Source organism: Fusarium falciforme, chromosome 11 (assembly GCF_026873545.1).
Source record: "Fusarium falciforme chromosome 11, complete sequence".
Taxonomy (NCBI): Eukaryota; Fungi; Ascomycota; class Sordariomycetes; order Hypocreales; family Nectriaceae; genus Fusarium; species Fusarium falciforme.
In genome coordinates this window covers 1,322,822-1,347,301 of record NC_070554.1, presented here as the reverse complement: position 1 = coordinate 1,347,301, position 24,480 = coordinate 1,322,822, and the positions used below count along the sequence as shown (strand labels likewise).

The 24,480-nt window shown below is 50.9% G+C and overlaps 6 protein-coding genes and 3 pseudogenes across 9 annotated transcripts, besides 3 other annotated features; 2 read left to right on the top strand and 7 right to left on the bottom strand.

Moving 5' to 3' along the window:
• Nucleotides 1-181: 181 nt before the first annotated feature.
• Nucleotides 182-2,107, bottom strand: NCS54_01335900 (HET domain-containing protein; the record flags this gene model as incomplete). The annotated part of the gene is made up of 1 exon (XM_053158556.1): nucleotides 182-2,107. One exon carries the CDS (start codon nucleotides 2,105-2,107, stop codon nucleotides 182-184), a length of 1,926 nt encoding a protein of 641 aa, XP_053014531.1.
• Nucleotides 2,108-2,342: 235 nt separating this feature from the next.
• On the bottom strand, nucleotides 2,343-3,302 carry NCS54_01335800 (annotated as a pseudogene). Its single transcript has 4 exons — nucleotides 3,111-3,302; nucleotides 2,757-3,052; nucleotides 2,621-2,687; nucleotides 2,343-2,570 (listed from the first exon to the last, which is right to left on the bottom strand).
• Nucleotides 2,343-3,302: a sequence feature.
• A 1,010-nt stretch (nucleotides 3,303-4,312) lies between these two features.
• Nucleotides 4,313-4,870, top strand: NCS54_01335700 (Hypothetical protein; the record flags this gene model as incomplete). Its single annotated transcript, XM_053158555.1, has 4 exons — nucleotides 4,313-4,433; nucleotides 4,491-4,531; nucleotides 4,596-4,643; nucleotides 4,724-4,870. The coding sequence occupies 4 exons, from the start codon at nucleotides 4,313-4,315 to the stop codon at nucleotides 4,868-4,870; spliced, it is 357 nt and encodes a 118-aa protein (XP_053014530.1).
• A 573-nt stretch (nucleotides 4,871-5,443) lies between these two features.
• NCS54_01335600 (AcidPPc domain-containing protein) lies at nucleotides 5,444-6,600 on the bottom strand (the record flags this gene model as incomplete). Its single annotated transcript, XM_053158554.1, has 2 exons — nucleotides 5,444-6,376; nucleotides 6,427-6,600. 2 exons carry the CDS (start codon nucleotides 6,598-6,600, stop codon nucleotides 5,444-5,446), a joined length of 1,107 nt encoding a protein of 368 aa, XP_053014529.1.
• A 1,813-nt stretch (nucleotides 6,601-8,413) lies between these two features.
• On the bottom strand, nucleotides 8,414-10,359 carry NCS54_01335500 (HET domain-containing protein; the record flags this gene model as incomplete). The annotated part of the gene is made up of 2 exons (XM_053158553.1): nucleotides 8,414-10,002; nucleotides 10,062-10,359. 2 exons carry the CDS (start codon nucleotides 10,357-10,359, stop codon nucleotides 8,414-8,416), a joined length of 1,887 nt encoding a protein of 628 aa, XP_053014528.1.
• A 335-nt stretch (nucleotides 10,360-10,694) lies between these two features.
• On the bottom strand, nucleotides 10,695-12,447 carry NCS54_01335400 (annotated as a pseudogene). The gene is made up of 4 exons: nucleotides 12,285-12,447; nucleotides 11,171-12,244; nucleotides 10,759-11,117; nucleotides 10,695-10,703 (listed from the first exon to the last, which is right to left on the bottom strand).
• Nucleotides 10,695-12,447: a sequence feature.
• A 380-nt stretch (nucleotides 12,448-12,827) lies between these two features.
• Nucleotides 12,828-14,627, top strand: NCS54_01335300 (Fungal-trans domain-containing protein; the record flags this gene model as incomplete). The annotated part of the gene is made up of 8 exons (XM_053158552.1): nucleotides 12,828-12,938; nucleotides 12,991-13,039; nucleotides 13,096-13,664; nucleotides 13,716-13,766; nucleotides 13,826-13,947; nucleotides 14,004-14,202; nucleotides 14,263-14,564; nucleotides 14,618-14,627. 8 exons carry the CDS (start codon nucleotides 12,828-12,830, stop codon nucleotides 14,625-14,627), a joined length of 1,413 nt encoding a protein of 470 aa, XP_053014527.1.
• A 615-nt stretch (nucleotides 14,628-15,242) lies between these two features.
• NCS54_01335200 (DAO domain-containing protein) lies at nucleotides 15,243-17,431 on the bottom strand (the record flags this gene model as incomplete). Its single annotated transcript, XM_053158551.1, has 14 exons — nucleotides 15,243-15,263; nucleotides 15,315-15,337; nucleotides 15,396-15,540; nucleotides 15,599-15,635; nucleotides 15,697-15,755; nucleotides 15,806-15,838; nucleotides 15,896-16,031; nucleotides 16,080-16,117; nucleotides 16,169-16,238; nucleotides 16,289-16,454; nucleotides 16,508-16,682; nucleotides 16,744-16,881; nucleotides 16,929-17,160; nucleotides 17,220-17,431. The coding sequence occupies 14 exons, from the start codon at nucleotides 17,429-17,431 to the stop codon at nucleotides 15,243-15,245; spliced, it is 1,485 nt and encodes a 494-aa protein (XP_053014526.1).
• A 1,729-nt stretch (nucleotides 17,432-19,160) lies between these two features.
• On the bottom strand, nucleotides 19,161-20,819 carry NCS54_01335100 (annotated as a pseudogene). Its single transcript has 3 exons — nucleotides 20,634-20,819; nucleotides 19,561-20,581; nucleotides 19,161-19,513 (listed from the first exon to the last, which is right to left on the bottom strand).
• Nucleotides 19,161-20,819: a sequence feature.
• Nucleotides 20,820-24,480: the final 3,661 nt, after the last annotated feature.

The following is a 24,480-nucleotide window of genomic DNA, read 5'->3' as shown; positions in this document are numbered from 1 at the left end:
AAAACCAAGGGGTTGAGGCATTTGGTGTTTCTTGGCGCTCATGGTTCAGAGATATTAACTCGACCTCCCTTAAGAGCTGTAAGATAATGAGTGAAGGTGATAAACAAAACGAGGCAGGTTTGAAGGATTGCTTTAGGGTGCTTCGTATATATAGAGTAGAGGCGTTTCGCAGCTATACTACCTACACCAACACAAAATCCTCCTGAGGCTGATTCCGATCCCGCCATTGTTTGATAGCCTCACCATCCATAAACTTATACATATAGCACTCCCCAACAACCTTGAACTCCCCAGTTGTCTCTGTCGGCCTCAACACAAACGGGACATCGGCACCGAACAACAAGACACAAACATCCCCCTTCTGCATCGCCTTTGGCCCTAGCCCCCAGAACCCGTGTGAAGCCGTGTTGAAGAACCGCCTGTTGGTCCCGTATGATTTGAAGGCTGGATCAAACATATGGCCTACTCTTACAACCGTATCGAGGGACCAGAAGCCTCGTCCAGGTTTGAGGTGGGCTGCATAAAAGACCTCATTTTGGCGCAGGCAGTAGCCGGCAAATTGCTCTACTACACGGTTCCGTCCATCTTCGGCTTCGTCGCCTTTACTGTCGTAGTAGCACACGAGCGTTGAAGCAAAGGCCTCGTTGGCCTTCTCTTTTGGATACGGACAAGGCTTCTTCGCGGCAATCTCCCAGCATAGGTCGATGAGGTGACCGCTCCCCTTGGGCGAGTCGAAATCCGAGGTTTCCATGGCTCGCGTGAACTGATCGATGGTGTCAATGACATAGCCCGAGACTGTCAGCTTATTACCGTCAGCCTGGGCTTTGAATGGCTTTTGCTCTGCTTTTCGAAGAGTGGCGTCCCAGGCTTCCCAGAATGCGTCTGCATGAGAGGGCATCTTTCTATCCCACTGAGGTATCCATGAAGGATGTCCGTACTCGGACCTCAAACTCTCCTCGGTATGGTGGGCCTGGACCAGAAAGTTGAGCGAGTGCTGGGCGATATTGACTGCCAACAACCGGTGCTGCTCCTCGACACTCAGCGAGTAATTCGCCTGAAGCCAAGTCCTATCCGTTCCCGGCCTCTTCGCCTTGGGATGACCCAGAAAAGCATAGACGTGATCTAGCTTGTTTGTCGCGTTGAAATACCGCGAGGCTTCCATGACGAGCATAAAGTCAAAATCACAGTGAAGAGCCAACTGATCATGGAAGGCTCTAAGTGTCGGGTTTCGGTACATCCAGTTACCCTGCTTCTCGTACGTCGACCAGACGTTCCAAACGGCATACAAAGGCGCACCAGATAATATAGCCGCAGTCTCAGGCCCAACAAGAAGTTTGATCTCCTCGCTGAAGAAGGTGTTGTAGATGAATTCGGCAATCTCTGCAAAGTCGATGCTTGAATCGCCCCAGAAGGCTGTCGCCTCAGTAGCGATGCCGACCTCCTGGAGAATCCACACACGGGAGAACCAGGTGAGACTAAAAAGTCTTCCGATGCAGTCTTTGCCGTTGGCACCGAAGACGGAGGGGAGGACGGACCGCCTGCCGTATCGGTTTCCTGTCAGGTCTGTATACTCTGAGGCGCCTTCGGGTTTCATAGCAAGGTAGGTGTAGGGCATCTCTTCCTTGGTGGGAATGAACTCCTCTAGGTCTGTCTTTGTATAGATCTTGTTGTTGATGGTTCGTATGCACCGGAATGCTTCCTCAGCAGAGCCTGTAGTGTCTGGGCCCAGCCAAACGAGGACATCTCGGGCTTTGTCGTAGATAACACCCATCAAGTCGACCTGATGACCCTTCTCAATATTGTCATTCTGATTGATGCAGATAGCATCAGCCCATGCGATCCGGTCCTCGTCGGCATCGCGCATACGACGCAGTCCATCTGAAAGACTCTGTCCGATGCGACAAATATGGTCGGAGCAAATGATTTCTGCGCTCTTTGTTGGATCACCCCATACGTAAGAAAGAGCCGTATATGGAGGAGCCGTGTCTATCTCGGCTATGAAGAGGTCGCATACAAGCGGGTCGTTGGCGGAGCCTGCGTAGATTTTGAGCAGGCGGAAGAATCCACCTTGGGGGATTTCGGTGTAGGTGAACGTCTCAGAATCCATTGCGAGGATAAGGATGGTGTTTATTTGAGTGACTTGTATGAACAAAGAACGAAGGAGGACTTTCACAGGAGCTATTCGCAAGTTGATATTACGGATAGAATGTGGCGATGCAATCCACACGTTGGGGCTTAGACCCTTGTCTATGTTGCACTTTCATGTACGATATAAGCTGCCAAGGCTAAGAATGGGCATGCCATTCAACAGGCAACTAAGCGGGTCGCTAACCGAGGTCTTGTCAGTTGTCACTGTAGGACCAGACCTGAAAGTCACCTCCTCCGCCAGTTGCAAAATGTCGTCCAGATGGGCTCGCCGCAACCGCAAACGAAAGCCATAGATGGCTATGATCATGGATGACGGTGCGGATCTCGCTAGTCTCCGTATCTGATATGTACAACTCTTGTGCCGGTGAAACTGACAAAACCCATCGTCCATCGCTTGTCACGTCCACACCCGTTACTATGCCCTATGGTTCATGTAAGCCCATCATGGTTCATGCCTGTCTCGGAATCTTACCTTGTGCTTGAGCTGCTTGACACCATTTTTCGGATCATGAGGCCATAGTCGTACAGTGTTGTCCTCGCTACCAGACACTAAGAGGTTATGCTTCGAGATGGCAACTGAATGAACACTGCCTTTGTGGGCTTGAAACCTATTTTTCGGCTCGTCGTCCGACTTGATACCCTGTATAGGCCAAAAACTTAAGGTGCCGTCTAATGAACCAGCCACGAGCATAGCAGGGTCGGATGAGATGGCCACGCTCACAGGCGTATCTGGGAACGTGAAGTGGGCAATTTCTGAACCCGACTCAGTATCCCACAACCGGACCGTGCGATCAGCACTCCCTGACACGATCATATGGCCATCTTTGGAGATGTCCAGGGCATATATTTCGCTCAGATGGCCTGAGTACGTGCTGCTCACAGTGGCTGATGCAATGTCCCAGACCTGCAGTCCCCTTCGATCAGCTAATGCAGCCACCGCATTTTATCTTAGAACCCCATACCCTTATAAGCGAGTCTTCACAGGCAGTAATCAACCTCTTGCTATCGGCAGTGAAAGCAACTCCCCTCACCAGCAGCGTCTTCGGTGTGCCCTCTGTCGAATTGTGCCTCAAAGTACACGTTTTGTCTCCACTCTCAACGTCGTAAATGTAGGCGGCGTTCATCGCACCGATAGCGATGTACTTTCCATCAGAACTAAATCGTATAGCATTGATCAAAGAATCCGGGTTTTCACTAGGCATGCGAAGGAACTCGAATTTGACTTTTGGACCCGAGTCTGTTGAATGGATATGCCACCGATTAGGATCGTCCATCAGTTTTTGTAGTGACTGAGCATAGTCATTCTCGAAAAGCTCTTGTTCAGCTAGAGAATCCATCGAAGCTTTATTTTGGGCAAGAGATTCGGGAGAAAGCGATTCGTCGTTGGCAATCGGCTTTTGCCCGTTGTAAAGGTTGGACCCGTCATGGCCCTCCATAGCTCCAGTAGCGCGTACGCCGAACAGGCAGAGCCAAAGCAAAAGAAGAGAGAATACAGAAACAAAGAGATGATTTGAAACACAGCTCATGGCGCTTCAAGCTTGGAACTCACCCTGTCTCCTTAATAGGTGTTGGTTGGAGACGCGTCATTTTTCACAGGCCTACGCACGGTGAGAAATGGCCGGCATGGATTAAACGGCCCTTCAATGTTCCGTTTTGATATCAACAATGATGCCTGTAGCGACGAGAACAAATTAGAATTACTACTATCGCCCTTGTTGCCCTGAGGTTGGTTCTGACGCGGGTCAGGAACAGAAAACCGACAAGGACCGCATCCGTCTTAGCAAGTCAGCTTGAAACAGTGACCACCTCCCGTTCACGATCTTCAGGTCGGGCCACTCAAAGGAAAGGCATTTTACTGCACTGTACCGCACAGGGCGATACTCACCTCGGTTATTGTCAAAAGTCCAGAGAATGGCTTACCCCGCAAACTGTCACTATCCGTAACCCTATGGGATGACGTTTACCCCGTAGACGCCGAGCTGACATTTTGAGTTTTATGACGCTGACATGATGAGGTATTCAAGATCTGACAGCTGATGAGGAGTACTTATACAGATCAGAAGAATGCCAATTGCTCCCCCCTTCTTCATCTTTGTCTATTCTTTGACTGAAGAAGCCCATTTTCGAAACACTCAATCACGCATACGCCTTGAACAACATCAACATGCCACACGGCTCAAACGTCGGATACCCCCAGAGTTACGACTCTGGTGACCAGCAGCACTACAGTGCGGCTGCAGTTCACAAGGAGGGGAACCTGCACCAAATCAACACAGATGGATATTGTATGCCTGGAAGAGCTCCTGGTGGGCCATGGAAGTGTTGTACTAACCAAGGTTTAGTGGACAAGAACAAGATCATGAATGAACTGGCAGAGAGAGACGTGCGTATTTCACATAGCATTACGGTGTAATGATTCTCAAGTAACTAACGATTTCTACTTCCAGATCCAAGAGCATGTCAAAGAACGAATGAAGAATGAACCTGGGTTTGCGGTAAGTGATGTTTCATTATAATTGCTATCTCTTTGTGGTAGAGCTCTGTGCAGTTGCTAACAGCATGCTCCTACCAACAGGCCATGCGAAACGGAAATAAACCCTCGCGAGGCGCTATGGTCGACGCCCAGATCGCTAAAGAAGAAGCTGAGATGCTCGCCGCGAAGAGAAAGAGCAAGAAGGGTAGTATGGGCAGCATTTCCAGCTCGGGCTCGATGAGTGAATAGGAGCCACGCCCTGACCAAGGCAGGGGAGGCGTGGGCTTTGGAGGGAGACAACTCCTCCAAGGATGATAAATGATGAGGGGTTGGATAGTAAACTCAAAGTCGCCTGCTCCTGTCAGTAATTGGGGTTCGTCTTGAACGATTTGGCTTGGATGAGATAGGGAGGGGAGCACTCTGCCGAGTGGATGGATCTTTGACATGTTTCATCCCCAGAGTGTAGGGATTAATTCAATAGCTGCCAAGAACACCACAAAGTCCCTTGATCGTGATTTTGAATGTTTCATCAGGTCTAGCAAGTTGCTAGAAGTCCGGACAATGACGGCACCAATTCCTTGACTCCGAGTCCTCAAGGTCAGGGTGGATGCACAGGTAGCATCATGCATACCAAAGAAGGATCTCTCCTGAGGCTCTAGTTGCACCGCGAGTTTTAGGAGATCTGTTCTCAGGGGTTTATGTATGAAAACATGCTTATTGAAATTTGGATGCTTCCAACGTCTTATAATTAAAAATACATGAAGATTCATTCAAAGTCGTATTCTGTAGGCCGTGACAAGTAGGCAACCGTTCTTCAATCTCTCACACCATATCCTCAGCCCTTGCACCATTGCCAACAGGCCGTCGAGGAATGTGGGACGAGTGATGATAACCATTTCTATGCATACCCTCTCCTCCATCGCCCTTGTATCCATGTCCAACGGCACTTCCGCCATGAGTTCCCCAGCCAGCTCTGTGTGTAAAGACCGCATCGATCAACTCAGCTCGACCGTCAGCATACATAAAAGGAGCACCGCGGTTGAGAGGGATGTGGTTGTATCTCCAGTCCCAGATAGCGGCATATGTCATGCGGTATGCTGAGAAGGCCATGACAGTGCCAATGACGGCGCCTGCGAAAACATCGTACCAGTTGTGGAATTCGTCGATGGTGAGAGCTCCACCAATGAGGCAGGCACCTAGAATAGGAGCGTAGATGGCCATAAGCTTCCACATGGACGGGTGGTAGTTGGAAAAGACCTTGAGCTTGGCGTTGAGGTACAGGTACAGATAGACGAAGCCAGCAAAGGCGGCAGTGGTGTGGCCACTAGGCATCGACTCAAGACTGTCATCGATCTGATCAGGGTCACCAGTGCAAATCTCTCGTGTGTAGTAGAGCTTGAGGAAGCCCTTCTCATTGTAACCCTGGTTGGTTGCACGTGAGAGATCCGGCTTGCACACTTCGAGGAAATGAGGTCGCAGACCACCGATGAGCCACTTGACAAAGACCTGGAAGACGGCGGCGCAGATGAGAGAATAAAGAAGACCGATGACAGCGTTGTTGACGTCCCAGAAAGATCGAATGCGGATCTGCATCACAAGAATGATGAAAATGGGGATGATGCTGGCAAGGAAGGCGGCCAGCCAGATGGGGATGATCTCGTCGCGAAGAGGGTATCCAAATTCGGGAAAGACGATCTCGCCGTCGGAAAATGTAACGGGGAATGATCTCGAGGGAGCAGGCTTGGCTTCGTAAACCTAGGCAATGACTGTTAGAGGAGATGGTTAAGAGCTGGAGGATGACTTACACCAAGGCCAACAGCACCCATGCAAATCATGGTGAGAATATCCAGCCAGGTGCACTTGAGCCACTGACCGAAAGTCGGTCGCCTCGACATTGGCAGCGGATCGTGAACGCGCTTTTCGCGTCTGGTCGAGGTGCCGGCCGGGTGCGGCGACTTGGACCTGTTGAAGAAGCCCATGTTGGCGAAGCTGGCGATGTTGGTTGGATGGAGGCTGGAATGATGGCCAACCGTGAACAGGTTGACTATACAATCAACTTGATGTAGAAGTTATTCGTTAAGCTTGTCTAGTCCTGACTTGAGAATGGAAGCTGTTCTTCTATAAATTCGCATTGTAGATGATGATTTCACTTGTTGACTCGCAACCTGACGTCACCATCGTCATGATCAGTTACTACACAACGTCGAAACCGTCCCTTCTGCAACACGCTACTCGCGTGCCATCTACACTCTGTGCTTGTTTCGGTAGCATCCCCCTTACGCGGCGACGTCATTGATCAAGCTCATTTCCAGGAAACGCGGGCCTTGGACGGCAGATTCATGCCGAGGGGGCTTTCCGCGCGGCAGTTTGGTGCCGAGTCGACCAATCATAAGTCGCAACCTGCTCTCCTAGCGGCACGGGGATCGCGGCTTGGCCTTGATCTGGGACCTGCTGCTGTGGCTTGTTTTTGACAACAAATATCTTGTACACTGCAGTATTCAGAGAGAAAATGTTAGGCGATTGTCAAAACAATGAACGTGGAGATTGGTTCTTTGTGGTGATGCAAGAATGTTGCAGCCACGGCCCATGCCGACGTCGAGAACTCTTGGTTACGTAAATCACAAATACGAAAAAGAAGGTGGAAAACGACGTGTAAAAAATTCGATTCATCGATTTAATTCTCAAAACAGGCTTAAACCAGAGTTTTAACCTCAAAATAACCTTGATCCCCGTTTGTCGAAGAGGTGCGGTCGGTGGGTGTGGCTCGTCATTGTGGCTGGTGAACTTGATCTCCGATGGAGGCTTTTGGCCGCACAAGACATTTTACTTGCGTTTCCCTCTCTATTCGATTTCTATACTCACCATAGTTGCCATGAGAGTGCTTCTCACGAGCGCATGCTGTTGCATGTGCTACACTCTTTCATTGTTTTCCACGTGCATTTGTATTCAAATGAGGTGGTCTAGGGTAGTTGGTCGTGCCGAGCGAATCCAGGACATCACGCCCATGTGTGTATGTTTGCTGGTATTGTTTCGACCCTTTTCAAAGGATCATAAATGACTATCTTGATTTTGATAATCTAGAGTTTATATAAATTGATTGGTGATCTACGCCTTTGGTCATGCTACCCCCAAGGACTCATTTGGTGGTGCTGCCATGTTCCGGTGGTCCACTCAAGGCGTGGCTCAAGGCATGGCACATGGACACCAGATCTGAACAAGACCCAGGTGAGGTGACTGCTGTACATTAATCGGAATCTCCTGAGGACCAGCGACAAATATTCACTGAATAGCTTACGCAGGGTGTCAAATTAGGACGGATTGCTGATGCCGATATAATTCGGCTTCCGTGTGAGTGGGTAAGAAAGCACACAAACAGACACTCGTCACCATTGCGACTAATATGACCAACCCTATGTACGGGCACATGCCAAGTTTTCTAGAACTCCATCCTATCATAGAGCCAAGAAGTGATCAGCATGCAAGCTGTTTTACCAAGAGGGCCGTGCTTGGCTAAGCCGGTAGATTCGTAATGACAGTCTTGGCACGTCCGGGAGAAACCATGGCAGGGTTTATTGATCAATGTCCTATTTGGGGGCCGAAAACCATGTAACTTGACGGAAAAAGTGTGACCCAAAGTAGATGAGCATATGTGCATACACAGGTTGTGATGCACTTAATCAAGAAACCTCAAGTGTTTAGATATGAGTCGTCTCGTCTCGCATAACCATTTGATTAAAGAGGGAACAAAAGCCTAGAGCTAGAATCGCCTTGAATTTACAAAGGAAAGTCCCTTTAAATGATAGTAACACTGGTCAAATCACCCCCAACCCACCATGAAGGAAATCCAGCCCGGGGCTTTACCCTATCCCATCTGCTCCTCGGCTTGTCCCTGGTATTCCAGATTTCATTCTCATTCTTTGGGTTAGCTTGAAACAGCAACAACCCATGTCGCTGATACAATGCCTGGCCTTGAGATTCCGATTTCCTCAGCACGAGGGAGCAGAGAAGATCTTCGGCCTCTAGTAGCCGTAGGCAGTACAACGGCTCGTCATCTTGAGTGTTTTCGCCCGAAGGAACCCATTCTGCACAATCTTGGTACAAGCATGGAGATGAATTGACAACCGCGTCTGCCTCTGCCACTGTTGTTTCGACAAGAATACCGCGAAGAACGATCTGGGAGTCCTGGCAAGATTCCGTCCATGGCTGTATCCCTTCGCCGTGCTGGGGCCATTTCTCGACGCTGAAGTGAGCTTCGGGAGCGCTTGGTGTCTTCTTGCAATACCAAATGATCTTGGTTTCTAGGGAGGCCCAGGACCATGTCGGCGCGCGCCACTCAGGCACCCGCGATCTTTCCTCGTCAAATGGGTTAGTTGCCCAGGCGAGATCAGGCACGAAAGAGTCTGCCCACAGACCAGCAAAGTGCTGACTCTCGCGCATCGGAGCCATGTACTGCGCAATACCGTCGATAGCCATCAGTTTGTCACCTGGATGCGACAACTTGAGTTGCGTATAAATCTCAACCACCTCATACCATTTCGAGATGAGAGCAGAAGTGTCCAGGTGAGCTTCGGTGGGCTGAAGTTTTGAGTTGTCCGGGAACCCGTAAACCTGGGCTCGAAAGCCACCTAGAATAGGCGAACACTGACAAACGTTGCGAGAACGGCATTCCCATACAAGCTCCTGGCTCGTGAAGTATAGAGTTCGGGGCGAGAGAAGACGTTCCTGCATGACCCATGCGCGGTTCATCAGAGGATAGTCAAAGAATCGGTGATTAAAGTTGAACCGTGCAAAGAGTCGATACTCCTGGCCGGATTCGGGGATGGTGCCAGTTATTTCGATCTTTGGAGAGTTGTAGAATAGACCACCTTGACCGCTCGGCGAAGAAGCGGCAGCGAGAGTGACAAGTGAGTTTTCATAGATCTGACACATCTGCGAGCCCTCCTTTATCCAGCATTCAACATTGTGCTGAATGATGCAGAGTGAATCGATCCAGATGTACCGATACCCAAGCTTGCGAGTGACGGCAATTGCATCCTTGAAAGTCTTGGGTAGCGCTGCGGCTGGGATCTCTTTTGTGTACTCCTCGTACGTCTCATCGTTGAGCTGTGCCGTGATAGTCTCCGGAGGCCCCCAGCAGTGGCTCAAGGCGAGGTATTTGGTCTGCACTGGATCCAAATCATGAGTGTCGACGACTCGGACATACGTTTCTAGAACCTCCACCAGCCTTGACGGGAGAAATCCGTCGGGTGCATTTTCGCAGAGTGAATGATTGTCTAGACACTCCTTGAGGGCACTTAAAGCGAAGTCGCTTGACTCATCCGAGTCTGTTGATGTTGGGAGATCGTCGAAGAGAGGAACGCTCTTCCAGGGACTGGGTAGTTCTGTTGCAAGTCAGGGAATTCATCCAAGAATCAGACCCGAGGGCGTGGGATGAAAGTACCCGGAACCGCATGAATCAGAATATCGTGCCCGATTATAAAAGGCTCCTTCTCAATCCTCACATTCAGTTCCCACTGCGAAGAATCTTCGGGGTGAAGCATGTCGGTGCGCTGTCGTCTCTCCGTTGTCCAAAGTATGTATTTAAGATCCGGGGACGAAGCCTCTGGTAGTAGCTGCCGGACAGCCTGTTGGACCGCATCGCAACAAATGCACCCATTTTCAGCAGCGTTGTAGAGTTGTTTAAGAGTTCCTCGGGCGTCATCCGCCGCAAAGCCACGGCAGAACTTGCAAGGCGACATGGTGACTCAAAGGCTGAGACCTTGGTTCAAAGATGAAAGATTTGGGATTTATTTCTGCCCAACGACGAGATTGGGTCAAAAAGCGACCCCAATCTTGGTGGCTGACCACCAAGTGTGGCACACTTTACTCGTAGCTTGGCGCCACGACCTAACATCGTGACAACGTCGACAACAACACCAAAAAGTAAGATCGCGAGTTATTGCTCGCGTGGCGTCTCTCCCGTCAGGAACTAAATCGCAAAAAGGTTATGAAAGAGATATATTTACTCATAATCCCCTTTAACTAAGATCTATAATATACTACCTCTTTTTACTCCTTGACAACTATACTATTCTTATCTCCCCTTACTTTATGTTAGTTAAACTCATAATTTCTCTAGAACGGAAAGAATGAGCTACATACCTCGGCTCAATAGATGATCTGGCATCACCGCTCTCAACGCTGTTAATAACCGGGCCTCGCTGAGAACGCTTATAGGCATTAAACCAAGAGCCTTTGAAGAGATAGCCAATCTCTTCGACACTGAGACCAGAGATCTCTGGAACCATAAAGAACACGTAGATAAGGGCCAGGAAACACCAGCCAGCGAAGAATAGGAATGCCCCCCAGTTGTCAGTTGTCTTCAGGAGCGAGGGAATGCTGTATTTGACGGCGTAGATGAAGAGCCAATGAAAGGTTTGACTGACGGCTCCGCCGAAGGAGCGGATGCGGTTCGGCCACAGCTCGCCACCGAAGATATAAGGAAGGACGAACAGGCCTTGGCACTCCTGTCAGTAACGGATCCATATGGAAATTGTTTCAGAGACCTACCGACGGCGTACCCGAAGGCGTGAACGAAGAGGGCTGCAATGGCTGCATGGGATGCGCTGGACGAAACGGGACCTTCCTGGTGGAACTTGATAAAGACACCAATGTAGACATGCGCGATCAGCTGCATTGCTATTCCCACAAACAGAGACCGACGTCTTCCAAGGGCGTCAATGAAGAAGAACGACGCGATGATGCTAAAGAAGAACTTGGACATGCCGTACATGCCGCTCAAGAACATGCTCCGAGCCGAGTCACCACCCAAACCCATGATGCTCATGATTGGAACGAAGTACGAGGTGACAGAGTTGGCGCCCGACAGTTGAGCAAGAGCGTATGAGATCAAGGCTTGTTGCAGACGGCGGAGGTTGGAGGGGACGGTGAAAGTCTCCTTGACGATGTCAACAAAACTGGAGCCCATGCCACTGATCGAGTTCTCGATGTCTTGGATCTCCCCCTCGATGCGTGGGTGATTGGTTGGCAGACATCGCAACTTGGCCAAGGTCGAGACAGCGTCATCCTTCTTGTCCACCATCATGAGCCATCTGGGCGATTCGCAAATGAAGAAGCTGGCCAAGATGGCAAAGAACATGAAAATTGCCGGTGAGAACCATACGATCTGGTACTGTAGCCTGCCAGGGTCCATGTGCAAGAATATGCCGTACACACAAAACACCGACGTAAACAAGGCGATACCCATGGCGATGGTGTACCAAGCTGTAAGGAGGCCACGTATCTCGGCGGGAGCGAGCTCAACGATAGACATAGGCCCGGTGACACTGAGTGAGCCGATCCCTATGCCAGAGATTATACGTGCTGTGTACAGGCCGGCCCACCCTGGGGAGGCTGTCGCGATCATCTGTCCGAGAATCCAGATCGAAGCGTACAGGCGAAAAGACCATCTCCTGCCGATTCGGTCGTTGACGAAAAACGACGAGGCCGCACCAACAGCATAGCCGATGTAGATGATGGAGATGAAGTTCTGGATGTCGCTAGCCTTTGCGCCCGATTTAACGTTGAATTGCTTTTGAAAGCCGGGCAGGGACGGAACGACAGATGAAGATCCCTGGTCCCAGGCTTTTTGCTAGTTAGCATGAAAGGATTTTCGTAATATAACGAACGGTAGATTCACTGGTTGGAAGACCTGCCAAAGCGTAGACGGCACAGGAGAAGAGCAGGCTCCTGTTGACCATTAGATCTCGCGGAGTTGCTTTGATAGTCCGGGCATATTTTGCCAGGACTGACTCGGTGAAGATTTCCTTGATGGGCATTCTGACGTTCTCTGTCGTTGTTTGTCAAGTCGTGATAATGGAGCGTTTGAACTGACACAGCAACTGGAGGGACTGTCCAGCGCTGTTATATGCCAGCATTGACGGCGTTCAACAACACGGTTCTCATCCCCGATATCTTGGGCAAGCTCAGGCCTGTACCGGAAGAATACGAGTCGTTATCCAAGATAGGGAACCTAGTGTTCGGAAGAATACGAGCAGCCAATCGGAAAGGGGCATAGCATATCTTGGTTAACCGACCGGCCCCCATGGCTATCATCACCCCGCACGCATGGACTTGGCATCTCTGATCTGGCCCACCTCGATTCCCTGACAGGCAAGAGGGTCTGGTCTGCCATGGCAAGAGATGACATCTTCAGATACCAAACAAAATGCTCCAGGCCAACAGCAGGAGTCGAAGACAAGGGCCTCTCCGGCGGCGACGGGTTCCAGGAACGAGAGCCCACCAAGCGTGTCTGAACTGCAAAGAGAAGAAACTCAAGGTGACTTCAGGGATGCAGACCTCCTGAGCAAGGCTAATCTGATTTGAACCAGTGCGATGACCAAAACCCTGCTTGTGGTAACTGCAAGAGGCTGGCTATCGGTAAGCATTAACCGTAACTTAGGCATGAAGTAATTCATTGCTCATTGACCTCATAGCCTGTCTTATCCAAGACCCCAAAAGCAAGAAGACGCGACCCCGAAATTACCTGGAGGTCCTAGAAGGCCGCGTCGCCAGCCTTGAGGGCCGTGACGACAGATCCTCTTCAGGCACGACACAATCTCCACTGGGCCCTGTAGGAGGCTGCTCCAATGGAAGCACCCCGTCAACCCAACTGACACCAGACAATGGTGAGGGAACCAGCGACTTGTCATCTAGAGTAGGCATGTTGGACTTTCGGACGACACAGATGGAGCCTCAGTATCTCGGTTCATCGTCTGCGTTTGCGTTTTCTCGCATCATCAACTTCTCTCTCAGCCGAGACTTGCCCAGTGAGCCCACACTGGCCAGCCTCAACAATAGGCATGCATCGCCGCCGTCTCCTTGTCTGTTGCCAGATTATGAGGTCGCTCTGACGCTTAGCAATGCCTATTTCAAGCATATCCACCCTCAGTACCCTTTTCTGCATGAGCCGACCTTCAGAGCTTGGGAGGCAAGACACTATGGTTCATCTCATGACGTGTCCGAAATAGGATTTTCTTCGTCGCCATTGTTCTTCCTCAACATGGTAAGATTGGTCAGCAATACCTAGTTGAGCTTGGGGCTGACGGCATGGCAGGTGTATGCCGTTGCATCTCTTCTCTTACCGAACACTCAGTCTCTGGCCGAGGTGAGCCTCAATTCCTGACCCGAGACATGCGCCCCCGGAGCTGATGCCGTCTTGCTCAGCAATTGTACATGTCCGCTCAGCTCTTCACCGACATATTGTCCAAGGATAACCTAGAGTCCATTCAAGCCCTACTGTGTTATGCCATGTACTCTCTTCGCTCGATGGACGGACCATCCCTCTGGTATAAGCGACATGCCAGCTTAGCTTGATTGACACGGCGGCTGATGAAGAAATCAGGAAATTATCCGGCCTTGCATTGCGTCAATGTATCGAACTGGGCTATCACCGAGGAATCAAGCGTCTTGCACCCACCGCAAACCCACTTCAACAAGAAATGCGCAGAAGAGTCTTCTGGGTTGCGAATGGAATTGACTGCACCGTGGCCTTGAGGCTGGGGCGGCCGCTGGGTATTCCGATTCAGGAGATCGATGCCGAGGTAACACAAATCTTGCACCCCATCAGTCTTTGCCCCATACTAAACACCTGAAATGCACAGTATCCATCAGATGTCGACGACTCTGCCATCACTGAAGCCGGCATCACCAGCCCGCCTCGGTCCCACCACAGCCAGCCAGCGACAACAATGTCCACTGCCATCCACGTGTTCAAACTACGGCATATCTGGGCTCAGATACACACCTCGCTTTTTTCAGGTGCCTCGCGCTCAGACGTCGAACATGGTGCCTGGTATCCTCGCATCAGAGAGTTACGGGCAGAGTTGGACACCTGGTTGGCGGAAGCTCCGCCTTCACGGCCAAGGCAAGATGATGACCTGTCCATCTTCTCTATTAGCACTTGGTATGAGCTGAACTACAGCTACACCATGATGCTCTTATATCGCGGCCAATTAGCAGAGTATAGGGAGTCAAACAGGCAGGTTTTTGAGGAATGTATCCAGGCTTCCAGGAACATCTGTCAAAGTTACCGTCGGCTCTATATAGGGACAGCAGTTAGATATACGTGGGGGACCCTTCACTGTCTTTTTTTGTCTGGTTTGACATACCTGCATTGTCTGTGGACGTATCCTACAGTCTTGGAGTCGGTCCGCCCAGAGGATGTCAGCAAAACATGCACCGACTGCACCATGGTGTTGGTGGCGATTGCGGAGGGTTGGCAAAGTGCGGCGCCTTACCGCGATACCTTTGAAGCCCTTGCAAACCGTACAATCGCCATGGTGATCAACAAGAGTCGTTCAGCCCCAAGCCCGGCTCCCCCGTTAGGCGAAGTCGAGCTCGGGGATGATGACAACTGGAGCCATTGGTTAACCGACATGGCGGAAGCTGGAGTGTTGGATGGAGTTGATGGGCTGTTGGCAGGATTTATAAGTGACTTCGCGACGCACCCAGATTATTGAGAGAATTTGGTTTACCGACGTCTAGTACTATCAAAGATAAATGGTCATTCAGCCCTTTTGCCCCTGTCCTGTTGCCAAGGCGGAACCAATGTGGTTGCAGATTGTTTGCAACATTAAACGCCTTATAGCTTCTGCATGGGAACCTATTTCACAGTCAGTTTTGTGCTTAGAGTTTGTCGCACAATTGGTCTTACCCGCTTCATCTTGAAATCCTGAGCTATTCGGGGCCAGTTAGCACATGATGGTAGGTTAATCGCTGACTCAGAGGCACATACCAGAAGCCATCTTGAGCTTGGACATCTCCCTCGGGCCATCCTCTCCCTCCGACAGACCGTTGTTCGGCTTGCCCTGCTGGGCAACTCGCCACTTCCAGACAGGTGTGAACTGGTCAGGGACACGCTCGACTTGATTCTTGACATGCTGACATGGACATGTCAGCATATGATGCTATTATTAAACTGGATCTCATGAGACCTACCTTTCCGAGCACTGGGAGAAACTTGAAGCCATGTCCACTGCAAGGTACTTAGCAAATGATGGTGAACCACACAAGACCACAAGGATGGGGAAACTCACGAGCCTCCTGTGCAGATGAAGAGGGAGTCGGAATATCCAGGCACGTAATCAATCACGTACTGCGACTGTTAGTAATAAACACAGGCGGGTGGATTGGCAAAGCACCCACGTCGTTGTCGATGCTGTCAGTGTACCAGCACAGCTAAATTTGTCACACATCAGCCTTGATCCGATCAACAATCTCTAGCGTTGCACCCACTCTGCTATCTGTGAAACCAAATTCGGCCAACTCGGGAAATGCCTGGGCAATGACTTCCTTCATCCGCGAAAGGCCATACAGAGGCACCGTGTTGATGCGCTTCTCGGTGTACTTGGTTCGTGGAGTGGAAATCCGGCTGCAACATGTCAGCCTGCGTCCATGAACCCGAAGATGTTAGGCCTACAGGTCTGGCTGCGTTGGGTGAGCTTGGAAATTGGTGAACTGTCTCGTATGTAAGCAACTAAGTGCAGGACGGCTATAGCTTCAACTCACTTTACGGCCCCGAAATCCGAACTTGAGTCGCCCTTCCTTGGAGATGGGGAATCCGCCGCCCTGGTAATAGCTAGCAGGAGGGTCAGCACAACTTCTTGGGTGAAAAGTGAGTGCACAGACTCTTCCCCTTCTCCCCTGCGATAAGACCAGACGGGGTAGTTGTTAGGGTGGAATTTCTTCCAGAGGTCCTGTCGGTGTTTCGGAATGTCAATGAACATGACAGTCCCTGCCGTTGCTTCGACAGTCTTGTGAGCTTCCGGGATGATGGATGCAGTCCAGCTGCCGGCTGATGTGTGTTAGCCTTGAGGAACAGGCACGCAGCGGACTGAATCTACTTACCAGCGACTATGACCAAGTCTCCGAAGTGACGAAGCCCATCGCACGTCTTGATTCCAGCCACCCTCTTGTTCAAGCCGTCGTTCTCGACGATGAGGCTGGAGAGCTTACCCTGGGGATCGCCCAGGACGAACTTGACTCCGACTTGCTCACATAGGAACTTTGCGTATATGCAGGCCTACACTCATGAGATTAGAAGTTGGTGCAAAACTGAGAGACCTAGTTCTAGGATGACATGCCTTGTCAGCGATGGTAATGCCTCCCTGGATGTCTATGAAGCCATTGGTGTTCCCGCCATTGATCCTGTCAATAATGTGATACTTTTCAACCCACTTGGGATCAATTTGCCCCAGCCTTTTCTCGTCTTGGGCGTTTCCCTCAAAATGATGTCAGTCGAAAGGTCGAGAATCACCGGCGTTCATACCTTGACAAATTGCATCCTGCGGAATTCTGGAGCCGTCTTCTCCATCGTCTTCAGACTGTCTGCATAGTAGTCGCGCAGCTCTGGACCCTCGGCGAGGAAATACGATCCGCAGATGTAGAAGAGCTTGTCTTCTGGAGTTAAACCCTCTGGGAGATCGGAAGCGTTGGCCTCGGCGATTGCCTTGTTCCACGAGAGCCAGAAATCTCTCGCCTCGATGGCCAGGTCTTGATAACTAAGGAACTAATGTTAGCATTTCACTCCATTCAAAGTAAACAACGGGGGCTATCTTACTCTGTCCTCTCAGCATAAGCCATGCGAAAGACCTTGTTGATATCTGCCGAAGCGCCATCACAGCCCCTTGAGGGGTCGTACCCGTTCTTGTCAAAGGCACATCGGTCGAAGATAGTGATGTTTCTGTAGCCACCGCGCGCGAGCCACAAAGCGCTGCTCAGGCCGAAAACGCCACCCCCAACGATGATGATCTCGGAGTCGTGGGAAAGCATGGTGAGAGAGGAGTAAAAATCCTATTGTGCGGGTGGTGATAATTTCGTTTGTATTGAGAGGAGCCTACTACGAGAAGAATGAGTGACTTGTCTAAGGCATTCTTGGACAAGAGTGTAAGGCACGACTTTATATGCGCAGTCACTGGTACGATCATATCCGCTCACTGTGTTAAGCTAGTTGCCTCGGTGTTTGCTGGCGTTGAACCCGGAGAGTGCCCCGACACTCTTCGTATTCTTCCGAGTCACCAACCATGGCTTATCCTTCATGGCCCACACTCCGGATTCCGACTTACCGCCCCCGAGAGGTGTTCGGAAGCTACCGATACATGGACTACTCCTGTACAGACCGTACAGTATGGTCTACTTGGTGAGGCCTTGACATCTCGGCACCGCCCCGACTATATTTTTCTTCCTTAATCAATCCGTACTCCCTGCTGAATTTTCTCCAACTTTACCATGGTCCATAAACTCATCTTTCACCCATGCGTCTCCCACTTTGTGAGACTCTCGTCCACCGTCGTGGGTCAAGATAAGCTCATACGCCTGTTTCAATTTTATTCACGGTTTAGGATCTGGTACTTGACGAGACACGACCACCTGATTCTTTCCAAAGAGCGATGGGTGGTCTTTATGAGTCGCCTTGCACTTACGCGAAAGGTGCTACGCGCTGGCCGGAGTGTGGAACAAATCCAGACCGCCACCAAGGCCGCCAGCGCCTCATCCAACGGCGTGGATCACGACTGTTTCCTCCGCTACGTCTCAGTTCTTCGTCATTTTCTCTTGGCTGCATACCTGGTTTTGGACAGCGTGACCATACTAGACAGCCTAGGGCTCCATCCCGGGAAGAGCTCGCGGCGCATAACTCTGCAAGCCGCCCAGTTCTGGTTCAGCGCTGTAGTGTGCGGGCTCTGTACACAGCTCTACTCCTGCCATCGAATGAGGCAGTATCGGAAAGACAAGGATGTCATGGATAGCGAAGCAAATGGTCATTGGTGAGTGCTTTGGCCAAGCTCTGTGGCTGTCGCTGTGTGCTGATACAACACCGGATACTAGTAAACACGCCATTGACAAGTTTCAGCTTCTATCAAACCTGTGTGACTTGGGAATCTCATCGTCCGCGGCTGGGCTAACACGAATAAACGAGGGTCTTATTGGGATCTGCGGCGTTATTAGTAGTAGTGTTGGGATATATAGACAAGTGGTACCGACCTCTGAGTAGGAAAGGTCAGTGCGAAATTAAATATCTTATTATTCTAGAATGCGCCCTTGGTTATTACTTAGGTTCTTCTTCAATAGGAGTGCTTATTCAAAATTATGAGAGTAAAGGCAACACCTGCCACGCCCTTGACAACATCGCAACGACGCCGACAACACCAAAAAAGAAGATCGCGAGGTATTGCTCGCGTGGCGTCTCTCCCGCCGGGAATTGAACCCGGGTCTCAAGCGTATTGTAAATGACAAGCTTGCATACTGACCACTATACTACGGAAGACTGGTGGTTGTGATCAACCACTGTAGTGAGAGGATTCGATGGGGCGGTGTGGAGATATGCGGATTATATCCCAATCTTCGGCCAGGGGCGATGAGTGAGTGTGTATATATTCATGGGCATCTAGATACTTGTGAAATGACTATAGATACTTAAATACCTAAGTAGCCCCTTATAAAACCTTGCACCAGATCTTTCCACGCCTCAGTTTGTCCCCCAACACCACAAGCAATAGAGTCATCACAGCGTGTACATGAAATCAGGGCGCACATCACCACTGATAGCCTTCTGCTCATCGTTCATGGCGTCCCACTTGGCGTTGCGCTTTCCGTTCCTGCGCGCCCTGTTCTCCCAACGAAGCGCAAAGTGCATGAAGATGGAGCCGCCAAGGAGGAAGACGATCTGGTAAGCAAGCACCATGCCGTGACCAGTCCAGTAGCGAGGCTTCTGTCGGTCGAGGTAGATGTTGGATGAGACGACACCGTTGAGGTTGCCCCAGCCGACAACCATTCCGAGAACGATGGCGCGCTTCAAGGAGCCCTCGATGTTGTTGTTGACCCAAGACACGGTGTTGGACACGGTCGGATAGATTCCTGCAAGAGATCAGCGAAGTCGTGATAACGGAAGGTGTTAGACTTACCCATTGCTCCAAGGAACACGGCGCCGTATTGAACTTTTGGCTTGTCACTAGCCAGCAACATGATGAAGCCAATGATACCCACGCAAACAGTGGCAATGTTGCAAAAGCCTCGCCATTTGGTCCGATCCGCTGTGAAACCAACGAAGATGGTGGCCAACGCCGCACACGCATACGGAGGCACGGAGAGGAGCTGCGCGCGCGTGCCGACGTAGCCCATGCCACGAAGGATAGTGGGAAGGAAGAGGGAGAAGGCATACAGAGGCATCAGGCAGCCCATGTAGATGACCATGTACCCGTACGTCTTCCAATCCTTGGCGGCAGCCCAGATATATCGCTTGTCAAAGTCTTCAGCAGTTCGACCCTGACGGTCCATGATCAGACGGCGTTGAACGCGGATGCGATCCTCGGGGGACAAGAAACGGGCAGTATCAGGCCAGTCAAAGACCATCCACCAGCAAAAGATGCCAATAAAGACGGTCGCCAAACCCTCGAGGATGAAGATCCAAGCCCAACCAGACTTGCCACCGGTACCGTCCATCTGAGCAATAGCAGCAGCAAGCAAACCGCCAAATGATCCGGCGAGGGCAGCAGCTGAGAAGAAGATGGCCGACCGGGCACCAATCTCGGAGCTCTTGTACCAGCAGCCGAGATAATAGTTGACGCCGGGGTACAAGCCAGCCTCGGCGACACCAAGGAAGAATCGCGCAGCCAAGAGACCGGGGTAGTTGTGGCACAGACCCATGAGAGTCATGACGATGCCCCAGGCGATGATGATGCCTGTGAAGAAGATACGCGGGGTTAGACGCTTAAGGAGACCGTTGGTGATGGGCTCAAACAGGGCGTAGCTGATGAAGAAGATGGTGAGGGCCATGTTGTAGTCGCCCGTCACCATGCCGAGCTCTGCTTCCATATTCTCGAGACGGGCGTTTCCAATGTTGGTTCGGTCGAGGAAGGAGAGGAGGTAGAGGAGAGAGAGCCAAGGGATGAGCCACATGTCAACCTTCCACATCAACTTCTTGTCCTGGCGATGGTCAGTAAGATAGCTCAAGATGTACATGTGTAGGGCAACTAACAATTTCCCGGCGCTCCTCTTCACTTTTCCCCGCGTCGGGGTCGGGCAGGTTTGCCAGAAGCTGAGCACGCTCCGCCTCGATGGCAGACGCGGGAGGAAGCTTGGAGACATTCTCAACGTCCACAGTCGTGGGCTTCTCCGGCTCCGACGGCGGCGTTCTAGTGCTATCGGTCGTCATGGCGAAAAGCTGAAAAAGAAGAACAATGATTGACAGCTTCTCCCAACTTCTGGGGGAACAACACCGCCATATAAGAAGATCTCAAAGGCGGCCCGAATACCGTTTTGTCTCTTCCCTCTCTGATGTGCCTCGGCGCGTTTGTCCACCCCGATTCCCTGCAAGCCCTCACATGCGGGGACGGGGGAGAGGTCAAAGCTGTTCAGATCTGCGATTCGCTCTAGGCGATTAAAGGAAGGTAATAAGGATCAACGTGGAGAGGAGACTTTCCCCCGCGATCGAGTCTAATTGGACCGACGGGGTGAGGAATGTCGATCGTGGATAGTTTTCGGAGGCTGTGATGACCAAGTGAGCAAGGGTTGCAGGCAATAAGATTGTAACCCCCCTCAAATGCAAAAAGGCCATCAGCCTGAATGCATCCCCCGGCTGTGTGATGCAAGAGGAGGCTGCAGAAAGCCAGCCACCGAGGGATCTGATCTCTCTCCCGTGCTACGTGGCTTCATGCTGGATTCTCGTGTGTTTCTAAATACGGAGAGATTAAAGCCAACGCCATGTATTCCTTAATTGTTCGGCACATGGAACACGTTTGTTGGTTGGTTGGGGGACCATTCTTCCCGTGTGTCACATCGAGCCGTAAGCCCTCTTCCCCCTCTGCATGGCCATGCCGTCACTTCCGAAACAAACACAGAGGGACATTATGTTTCGGGCTTACGGGGCGCATATTTACGCTGATCACAATGTTGCAGCGGCGGGATATTATAAATGATATCCGAAGGAGGGTCATGTTGGCAGCTTACTGGGGCGTCTGATGCCCGCGATGACCCTCTTGGCGCCCGACATCCAGTTTGCCTTCTCACATTTTATCTTCCATCCAAGCATCATAATAAGCTTAAGAGTAGTCGCTCTGCTGAGTCTTGGCTTACCAAGACTGGATGCAAGCTCCACGTGGCAAAAGCTTGATTATGGTGTGTGGCCTCTCGGCCATGATGGAGGTGGCTGTGTTCTCCAAATGTTGCACTGCGCTCAACCAATGTGACGCCATTATCACTGTCGGGCGAGTTTTCCCTGTAGATACTGTATGCCCGTCAGATAATAATCCGCAGCCATCCTTTTTGTACGATCCTGCTGGCCTTTTCAGCTGTCGAAAATCCATCTCCTCACGGGAACTTTTGTACCACCACAATTGCCGCCGAAACTTTCCGGATCAGCACAGGCGGCTACTGCGGGCGAGTCAGAAATAACCCCGGGAATTTGGTTCGGGATAGTACATGTGCTCAAATTCCACCAAGAGTTTATTCGCAGTTCTGTGTCACCACCACCAGATACAACTGAAGTCAATATCACCCATGCACCCGCCAAGCTCTCTCTCCTCTTGGCGATACAACGTCCGGCAGTTCCGCCGCCAATGAGGCAAGTGGCGGGGGCAACTGCTCTCTTGGCGTGGATGGTTCCGTCTTGGCTTGGAAAATGGAAGAATCCATGGATTACGGAGCGGTCAGCGCCCATGAGGCATTGCTGCGAGACCTAACCCGACAAGGAGATGAGCCCGATCAATGCTACCACGAGATGAGATATTGGTTGCATTTCGTTCTGGACGAACGGAGATCATCACCTGACAGCTGTCAAACATTGATAGGCTCGGGGCTTTAATCTGATGCCCAGTCGCCCGGATTCACGTTGTCTTGGCCTCGATGTGTATTACGCGTCTCTAAATGTCACACTGTCGCGTGGAATACCCTGCACGAGTCATGGCCATGTGGGCAGTGGAAACAACAGCGAATTGAAGCATCTGAAGAGTTGTCTTCATACTGGGTCACGATAGTAGTCGGTCGCCGCGGACGCATACCGCGCACCTGCTGACATCAAAACAGAGCCTGGACAATGCGTCCATGCAAGGATATCCACATCATCCGGGGTAGATCTGGGGAAGGATCACGCGAATCTCCGAACCGCTTATTGCCCCAGTACGCCCCCGCAAATGTGGCAGTGGTGGGTGAAAATGAAATGCCGTAGGTTCGTTTCGCCAGTTGACAATGGCTGCACGGGGTGCCCAGCGTGCCCTCAAGTTAGAGCGCCTTGGTAGCCTTGACAAGAAGCAAAGGGATATTCTCGATCAGCTCATGAAGCCACATAGAGCCAGGATTTCAACAAATTCAGACATAATGGGCGCTATAAGATCCGATTATGCGGCTTATCCTAAGATCGTGGAAGGAAGGTACTTGATATTGTCGGTTTGGACATACCAACAACGCCAAGAGTCGGTATCTCTGCAGTCTATGGGAAAATTGACCATATGCTGTCATCAAAGAAGTGATAGTATACTCGAACCTCTGATATGCTCAGCTCTGGAATCGGCTTCGCAACGTCCAAGGACTTTTGTTGACGGCTTCTGCCCCGACTGCCCCGTCGACTTCTCGGTGAACTTCTCGCCCGAGAGAACCACTGTGCGCGCTTGGCACGATTTGGGGCCTGAGGGCACGCCGCTGGACGTCGCTTGGAGGGTCCACTGCTGGCCTAGATTTCGTTCCTCTTCTCGTGACCTGACACTTGGTCATGTCGGGGGAAGTGTTCGGGAGCTGTATGAGTCATGAAAATGGTGAATAGGACAACAGAAATTGTGGAGTTCTCTTCATCTCAATCTAGGGATCTAAAAAGTTGATGTTACTGGTGACCTCTCGTGAAATTATTTCTCACTCTTCTTCATCCCTCCAGCATACTCAATGCTTGTCTCGACAAAGGACCAAGGGCCCAACCACCTTGTGCTCTTCAGATATCTCCCAAGTTCGTAATCTCGCAGTAACCAAGTCCCAACACCGAGTAGATATTAACCTGAGAGAAGGAGATAATAGTTATAGGGTATAGTGAGGAGCACTTGTTTAAAGACTCTTTTTCATCCGTATGCTTAGGTAAATAGTTCTTCATAAGAACTCCGCTTGCCTATCGTATGTACATACTTTGACGGGGCGGAAGGTGGACATTTAGACACAGGTACCCAAGGTGGCAGCTACTAGAGGAATGAGCAACAGGGTGATATCCATTTGTTGACATTGCCTCCATTTCAACCTGTTTCTGACGTCTTCTCGTTTCTCTCGTGTTCATATCAATGATATCTCCACAGAAGCATCAACCACAACGCCAAAAAGCATCGATAAACACACGCCGGCATCAAAACTCGTCCTCTTTTCTCTTCTTCACGATCGAGATCCCCAACGCTGTCGCCGCTGCCACCGCTGTCATGTCCACCACTGTGATTGTTTGCACCATCATCAATACCATTTGTGCGGTCACCACCATTTGCCTCACCGCTGCCAAGGCTTTAGGGGTTACGGAGTGGTTGAAGCGAAGGAGAGGTCGCCCCTTCGAAAGAGTCGGATAAGGAGTTGGGTTTGGAGCTCGACAAACTTGGATGACTTGGAGAGGATGGAGACGGCCATCGAGGCCTTAGACCTGACGGTCCTGGAGGACCCCAACACGGTCCTGAGACGGTTGGGTGGGCGGGTACGGCAGATTGAGCGTCATCTCAATCTACTGGAAGGTTGAGTATCACTGCCGCCTCTCAGAGAATATCTTCTGGACGTGAGTTTCTTCACGAACGATGGAGCGTGGCCGATAATTTACAGATCACAGACGCGGCCCTGTCCTTCGATAACCGAGCCTCAAGCCTCCAACTCTG